The sequence below is a fragment of the Cydia amplana genome, chromosome Z, assembly GCF_948474715.1.
Source record: "Cydia amplana chromosome Z, ilCydAmpl1.1, whole genome shotgun sequence".
Classification (NCBI taxonomy): Eukaryota; Metazoa; Arthropoda; class Insecta; order Lepidoptera; family Tortricidae; genus Cydia; species Cydia amplana.
The window spans coordinates 29051060-29060216 of NC_086096.1; the positions used below are offsets into that span (position 1 = coordinate 29051060).

Consider the following 9157-nt stretch of genomic DNA (forward strand, 5'->3'; position numbering starts at 1 on the left):
CACAGATGATGTATTTCTGTTGCCGCTATAACAACAAATACTAAAAACAGAATAAAATAAAGATTTAAGTGGGGCTCCTATACAACAAACGTGATTTTTGACCGAAGTTAAGCAACGTCGGGCGGGGTCAGTACTTGGATGGGTGACCGTTTTTTTGCTTTTTTTGTTTTGCTTGTTTTGCTCTATTTTTTGTTGATGGTGCGGAACCCTCCGTGCGCGAGTCCGACTCGCACTTGGCCGGTTTTTTGTTTTTTATTGTGAGTGAACACCCATAATACATAGCTACCAGTTGCCTCTGACTACATCTACACGATTGGTTCGATTCGTGAGTGACACCGCTGAACTAGTACCATTTTTAGTGCACGTAGGGCCCGTCCTGAGATATATATGTCAATGGAGCGAGGAATGTATTGCGAGGGATATGTTGCCAGAAATGTTTTGCGCGCGCTACACATCCTCGCACCGCTCAGCTACATCGCACAGCTTTGGTGGAAACGCAGCGTTATATTAACATATTAACATATATTATATGTTTCTTTGAAACCATTATTTCCACTTTTCCTTTATTTCTAAGTATTTTCTACTGTTGTTTGCAAACTTTTCTTGTTTAGTATTCCCTTTGTCTAATATTACCCCTCATGGCCTGTATCCCTTTTGACGATGATGTAACAATCTGACATTTTGTAATCAATTTAAGAAAAAACAAGAAAATGTAGATTTTATTCGTAAAATATTGCGTTTAAGTGAAATAGTTGCTTAAAATATAAGACATCGATTTCGATTTTTGAGTACCTACCTTTATTTAGCGGTTGGTGTAGGTATTTGTAGGATTTGCTTTTATGTGGGGCAGTACTATATTTTAAACAACCAATTTCTACGTTTTTTTTTAAATGTAACATTATTAGGTGGTATAATTGCATTCTCTTAGGGATCGTGTTCGTGTACGTCAATACGAAGCCGGCTTCTCTCGTCACTCCTTAAGGATTTGTTTAACGGCCTAAAATCGGAAATGGACACCATCGGCTCACAGATGCCTTGTCACCTCTTGAAGTGTCTCGAAGACAAGCATAATTGGGACCAAACTACTCATGCCAAGCAAAACGTTCGTGCTTATTTTTCCCGACTTTTGCTCGGTGAACTTGACATCGCTATTGCAACAGTCATTGAAAGGAGCCACGCACAGGTATTCAGCACCCATTAGTAATTTAGTTCGTATATCACGAGTATTTTTTACCAACTCCGGTGTCATAACCTAGTTCCATAACCTCATTATAAATCCTAACATGATGGCATTGAATTGCAGTGGGTGGGTGAATGTTGCGTTGATATGAAACCGCAAGTTTCACGAGACTCCAGACACAGCTTACGGTGGCAAGAACATGAGCGCGAGACGAAGACGCAGAAACTGGCTAATCAGCTAGCCGAAAAGATGTTCCAAGAGAGAGCGAAAGAGTTGGCCAAGCAAGCCCAACAAGAACTACAAGATAGCCGTCCTCCATGCGAGTGTGACCTCAACGACACAGCACACTCATCAGGTTAATGATCCACTTTTTAAAAATCTTAAAATTAGGTACTTTATCGTAGCGATCTTAAATTTGATAACTATTTCCGCGTTCGGTATACTTTAAACTAATAAATAAAATGGACTAATAGTATCTTGATTCATGATATATTATTTTTGGTCCATAGCCCAATACCGTTGCCTGGTTCAATCTTATGCAAATTGTCATATGAACAAGATGAAGAATGGAGTGATTCCTTCTAACCAAATTCAGCGTAAAAATAATCCTATATCTCAAATTACGCAAAATAGGTCTTCGAAAAAAGTAAGTGGTGATTATTTTATTATATATTTGTGAGACACTGACACTACACATTTATAAAAAAATTCTCATTACACCTACTTGGAAATGCTCTCTGCTTGTTTTGAAAACAATGAGTAAAGTTGCTTCCTCTAAGAGAACTGATGCAAATTTTTAGTTATACACTGATTTAAACTTCTTTCGCGATTTTTAAACATTATTAAATATAAAAGGGGACATAACCGCGGACAATTAAGTTACAAAATTACGTCCGAAGTCTCGATGACGGCATTGTTCCTGTGGTCTCATTGTGTGTCTTGGTCTTATCGAGTGAAATTATAAATATGAACCTTTACGAACAAAAAAATGTGCCATTTAATATCTAAATTACCGATACTAAAAAACTATTTATCTAAATAAATACTACCGATGCCAAATTATATATATTTTTCCACGCGCTCATATAAAACATTCTTAATCTGCATTAAATTAAAATGTCAAACTAAAGCGCGCGGTTGTTTTGCGATAAACGCAGCGTTAAACGCATGCGTCAACGGAATGTAGGAAAAATCTGATGTAAAATGGGTGTGCGGCAAACGTGTAGCGCCCTCCAGAGTATGTGCGTTGTTGCTATGTGAGGTTGCGTCAGGGTGGGGGACTACTACATTTGGTTTATAATGGTAATAATTAGTATGTCTTCCTCATACATTGACACGGAACATAACTTGACCGCATCATACTGTAGGTACCTACACTATTTGTTAATTTTTTGACTTCTGCAATAGTGTTTTTTCAGGATGCGAATGGGACTGTGACAACTCTGCCAAAATATTTGTATCCAACAGACAATACAGGAAGAAAATATGTTAATAATAGAAGGCCTGAGTTGATATCGACAAATAAAGGCAATGCTTGCAAACCTGCTACAACTCGAAGAGCCCTAAACATGACTGCCAGAAAACTTAAATCATGTACGAACAAAGCTAATCCATTTAAAGCAGGCGAAAACCGTCCCAACAAATTGTTTAGAGAGTCCCAACAATATGCAGTAAACATGTGCTTATGCGACAATAAAAAAAAATCTACTTCTAATAAACCCGATAAGAACTTTAATATGAAATCGGAATTGTGCCACAGTTATAGTGTTTCAAATTTAAGACAGCAGAAACCCATATTAGATTTTAGGGAGAATAGTTTTCAGGGGAGTGGCAAGTCTAGTTCCTCTTTGTGTACGAAAACATGCGCTTGCTTACACAAAACACCATCAAACACGTCTATCGACAGACTTGTTAGAGTTTTAACAAAATGGAAAGATAATTTACTCGAATCACGAGATTGTAATATCCAAGAAATCATTAACACAAATTCTTTGTTTAAAATTACTCATTCAAGTATTGTAAATATTATACAAGAAATACATAACAAAACAGACCAAACTGAACGTAAAAACAGTAAAACCACTTTAGAAAAATGCGCAGAAACACAACAACACGACAAGAATGTTAAATCACTAAAAGACAGTGAGAAAACTCTCGATGAAGAAGATGATTGTCCTAAAGCCATTGTATCTAGCCAGATGAAGCTTAAGCCGTCAAAATTATTGTCTGCTGTAAAGTTAAACGATGCTTTGTACCATTGCGATGATAATGTAAAAATTATCAAATCAGACACAAATTTTCCATTACCCATACCTGTTAAAGCAGATATACAAAAAAAAACTAATGAAAACTCCTTTCCTATATTAAGCAAAAAAAAACTCGATAATTACAAAGGAATCGATATGTCTATCAACAAAAATAATAATGCGAAACTAAAGTTACCTGTAACAAATATTGCTGAATGTTCTGCAGTACGGTGTCAAGATGGTGAAAAATGTATTAAATGTTTGGGAGCTACACTTGCAAATGCAATGCGCAAACGTTCTTTGGTCAAAAACAATAACCATATTTTGGATATTGAACAAAGAAACAGTCATAATTTAAGTACATTAAACAATCAACAAGTCATCAAAGAAATTGATGATGTCATAAATCATCCTGCCGAAAATTCAAACACTCGCTGCCAAAATTACATCCAGTTTTTAGGCGTTGCACTTCAAAACGCAAAAGCAAATCTATTATTGAAACCGGACACAAAAAAATATAAGAACCAAAAAAGTTATAAAAAACATCATCGAGGCAATTTGTTTGCGGATAAGCGAGGAAACTGTTATGACAAATTTGACGATAAGTTAGTCAAGAATAATAATAGAGATATACGTAAAACAAGATATGCAATTAATCGAATTAAAGCACTGAATGTGTTACATGTTCACAATGAATGTGTCTATCCGCGGACCAAGGTTGGGAATTTGAATGAAGAAAAGTCTGTAGAAGTTCAAAATAATAGCAATGACGTCTTAAGTCCTGATGAACCTTGCGTATGTTGTCCGATAACTAAGGTAGACAATACAAGTGATTTGGAAGTAAATGCTTTTCAATTGTTGGAAGAACATTTAAAAAGTAAATTAGATGAATTTAGGAGTTTAGCCTGTAAATCCACTTGCATACCAAATGCGGACGAAAAATGTATTTTGAATGATACAATAGTCAAGGTTAAAAAACTTATTCTGGAAAGTGCAAATAAAGTTACCTGTAAGTGTAGTAGAAATAACCAATCCTGCAATGGAAGCTGGAACAGAGCATATAGTTTATTACATGAATATTTGAAAACTAAAATAGAACATATAGAATGTATCTGTAGTTCGGTCGAATATGGGCAAGATGAAAATTTGGTGACGCGTATTTTAAGTCAAATAAGTTGCTTAATTGAAAATGATCTACAACGACTTAAAAATATGTGCAGCAATTGCAATGATACGACATTAGACACCAGCAGTAAACGGGAATCGTATATAAAGCATGAACCTCAATGTAGTATTAGTGATTTAAAGAATCACAATAATTCGATAATAACGAATGCCATTGAAAAAAATAACATGCCAATAACTCAAGTGGTTGAATCCAAATTTGTTAGTTACACCAACGGTATTTCGTTACCGCACAATAAATCAGCACAAGTTTTGCTTCATCATTCAGTTGAAACCAAGTCATGCGATGCTATAAAAATGTATAGTAAGTACTGTGAAGTACAAACATTAGACGTAATGAAAAAGAAGGTTGTTATAGATAATTACGTTAATAGTGAAAGTTATGATGTTAAACCAATCACCAACCAACAATACGACGATACATCCACCCAGAAAGCTGAGAAAAAGTCAAATCTCCATCCTGATATGCAAAACAATGGACTTACTAAAGACACTACATCTTTTCAAAAAAGAGACATCACAGTATTGCCTGTAGTAATGTCACCAGGTAACAATATTAATGAAAATGGTTCCATGAAAAATAACTTAATCGACGACCAATTGCTGGATGAAAAAAAAAAGATCCACGTCGTAAACGAAGACGACAAATTTGACGAACAATTTTTAGCAAATATTGGTTGCACAATAAATTGTTGCTGCGATCGTGACTTAGGCTGTGTTTGCACAAAGTCAACAGTTACATCGAACACTGAGTGGTTAAGAACAAATTATATATTTAAAACATTTACACAAAAACAAAGTGTAGTCGAAAGTGTTTCTTACATACTTAAGAGCGTACCGAATAAAATACCGAATAATGTAAATTCCATAGAAGATCATTCAGAGGATGTTCACTTAACGATAAAAAATCAAATAAATGATCTAAATCGACGCGAATCCAATGTCGAGGGAAATATTTATTTTGGTCGAGATAAACAAATCGTACACGTAGATTACAAAGCTGAATTGGTGCATAAAAGCAAAACAAGAGTATGCGATTCTGAGGTAAACGCCAGCGAAGAAAATCATATTTGCTTAAAACAATCTAATCAAAGGTTCAATATAATTCATGATTCTGCTAACACTTTAACAGATGAATCCTCGCTTCAATTTAAATTTGTGCCTCCTAAATCAAAACACCATGACATTCTCAAACCAAATGCACATGAGTTATTCAAACATGTTCCAATGTCTTTTAGCAATAGTGATACAGCACTAATAACTGACCACGAATCGCAAAGGTCAGCGTCCTTGTCGACAGATTGTGATTGCGCAATGGTTCCTATATGTCACGTCAAAATGCTTGTGGAAAATATTGGCAGTAGGCTGGCTAAAGCTGAGTGTACATGTGATTCGTTAAAATCAGTTTGTCCAATTCATTCTTAAAATCTGTTATTAAATAAAGACATGTTGTATATTTGGTAACAAGTAAAATTATAATATACAGACATGGAAAAATGCGCTATTTTATTTTTGAGGGAACTCGATCATAGATTACTTTTTTACAAGCTTTTTATTAACTTGCAATGTACCTACGAGTGTCATAATATGTTTGTACTGGTCAAATCTTGCAAGTGTAAATAATTTGACCCACTTCCCAACTTCCAATGAAGCTGATGCATACTTATGTAAGTCGGGTGCCAATGCAATGTTATGGTACCGTCGAGCTGATCTGATGATGGAGATACCAGAGGTTTCCAGAATTGTGGGTTTTTTTAATTGTCTCGATGAGTATTAGTTGCATGTGGAAAGAAAAGTACAGTCAGCGATAAAAGCTGTCCCGAAAACACACATCCATAGATCGCTCACGCTTACGCTCCGTGAGAGTGAGAGGGGCCTTAAACATTCACTTACAACAAATTAACCTTTTCCACGCCGTGTCAAACACAAAAGCTGTCACTCTGAGTCTCAGACGCCACATCATTGAAGTGTCAAACTGAAGTTGAACTTTATGTATATGCACGTAGGTCGATGTTGCTCTGTGGTCTATGACCGATTAATCGGTCTTTGGCGTTGAACCTACTGTGCGGATATATCGGTCATTGGCGTCCAATAGGTTAAAAAACTATAGCGGCATTGAGTTCGGCTGTCAAACTCAGTCTCAATTTTTTCTTTGACTTTACAACTGTAAGGGCCACTTGCACCATTCACCAACCCAGGGTTAACCGGTTAAACCTGGAGTTACCATGGGTACCATTACAATTTGACACTGGGTTAGCGGTTTACCCGGTTAACCCCGGGTTAGTGAGATGGTGCAAGTGGCGCTTATAAGTAAGTACATTTAATAACTCTTTGCTTTAACCCAGGGGTAGTTCCGCTTAGACCAGGATCTCTAGAACTGTGTCGTATGCATAACTAGCAACCCGCCCCGGCTTCGCACAGGTTAACAAATTATCAATGATCGGAATAGGTAGTGCCATTTGGGGTCAATGGCCTCAAACATTGTACTTAACATGGATAAGACTCGGGATTCCAAGACTCTTATTTTTTCACGAAAATATTTCTTGGTATGTCTACAGGCTACAGGACTAATGTTCATTTATGGTATCAATCGATCGGCTTTGTTTTTAGGATCATTTGTCTATATGGGACCCATTGCATTAAAGCAACACAAAAGTCAGAAATTATAGTCAAAGTCCGACAGTCGCACTTCACTCGCGAAACGCCCCTCACAAAAGGATAAGTGAACGTGACGTCAAGGTCATTGAGATCCCATCTTGAAGTATGGACAAAACAAGAAAATTGCGTTTTTGTCCGTGAAATATTGCGTTTATGTATATAGTTGCTGTACAATATTTTTTTGGATAAAATGTAAGGAATCGAATGGTGCCCTTACTTATATCGTTTTTGGGAGTTAAAAAAAACTTAAATTTTGAAACTCAGGTCCTGTATTTTTGTAACATTTCCGTATTTTATTTTAATATCCACATTATTATAAATTGCTAATTTGTTATAAGATTTTGTTATAAAATTCAACATGTGTCATCATCCCTATTGAAGTAGGTAATATGAAAACTCGGGGTGAAAAGGTATATCCATACTAAGCTTACGCACCGAAGTCCCGTGAAATGGCACTACCAATTCCGATCACTGCAAATTATACATAAACCTTCCTCTTGAATCACTCTATCTATTAAAAAAAACCGCATCATAATCCGTTGCGTACTTTTAAAGATCTAAGCATACAGACAGACAGACAGACAGGGAAAGCGACTTTGTTTTATACTATGTAGTGATTATTAGACCGCACTTTGACTTCTGATCCTTGTAGTGGTGCTCCTAGGCTCCTAGAAACCTGAGGCCTATTATACATTATACCCTATGTGTTAGAACGAGACTTCCGCTTGTAAATTGTAACTTGTAGCTTTATAAAATAGGCCACTGATGTTGCCGGGCTGAAAAGTGGTGCCGTTACCAGCTCTTTGAATTTCCCCTTTACAATTCTCATATATTCGCTATCGATAAAATCTCACCTTTTTCACAAATCGGACTTTTTGAGTCTAGCTCTTAGCGTAATTGACCTACCTAATTAATAAAATTAGTATTAATTGAAAGTACATTTAATTACATTTACACTAACATATTTTGTGTTTACAAAAACTTTTTCCTTTTAAGTCATTTGAAAAAATATGAAAGCAATTGAAGGGATGTTTACAAAAACAACATAACTGCTTAGAGCGGTTGACACTTTTTTAAGAACATTGTTATAGTACGGCTCTTCTGAGGTGAACTTTTCGCTTCAAACCGTAATCTTTCAAACAAAGGCCATTGTCTCTATTATCGCAAAACCGTTTGCTCCCGACTTGGCACGTGCCAGTACAACATTCATATTGAAAAACAACCGGTATCGTCATAGTATTAAGGTTCAAATTTAATGTCACTGATATTCATAACGTTTTGGTAGTGTAGGACGATAGACCGCCCCGAAGCGATACGGCACTCATATTATTTTGATACTTAGTGTGGTGTTAAAAATGAAACACGGTTATTTATGATAAAGCGTTGTATATTTGTTATATAACAAAATCTAAGGTAACAATGTAAATTTAAGATTAATAAGTTTAACATAGGTATAATCAAAATATTTCCGTGTAGGTATATAAACAGTTATACGTACTACTAGATAAAATCGTGTCATAAAAAATCAGATATAATCAATTTCTTTCTTATATTATAACCGACCTTTCTTTTGACCGTTGACACGTGACGTTTTGTTAGAAAAGCTGTACGCTTCAAAGCTCCACGTTTGCCTTATCAGTGTTTTTATTGTTACTATGGTGCTAATTTCACATTATCGTTATTTTAAAGATAAGAAAAAATAACAATGCTTGCAGCTGCACCTTTGTAAATTATTACATTTACCACCGCAAGCTAATCATTTAAATAAAACAATATAATAAATAACCGCGTTTCATTTGTAACACCACACTAAGTATCAAAATAATATGAGCGCCGTATCGCTTCGGGGCGGTTTATCGTCCTACACTACCTAAACGTAATATCTAGA

General features: G+C 35.8%; 1 protein-coding gene across 1 annotated transcript in view; it reads left to right on the plus strand.

Annotated features, from left to right (window-relative positions):
* The window catches only part of LOC134660674 (uncharacterized), a 32609-nt gene extending 26513 nt beyond the window's left edge, over positions 1-6096 (plus strand). Inside the window, exons 9-12 of the mRNA XM_063516451.1 lie at positions 929-1183; positions 1304-1535; positions 2648-3411; positions 3949-6096. Of these exons, the coding sequence (XP_063372521.1) occupies positions 929-1183; positions 1304-1535; positions 2648-3411; positions 3949-6036 (3339 nt within the window). The 3' untranslated portion in view covers positions 6037-6096. The remainder of the gene's footprint in view (positions 1-928; positions 1184-1303; positions 1536-2647; positions 3412-3948) is intronic.
* Positions 6097-9157: the final 3061 nt, after the last annotated feature.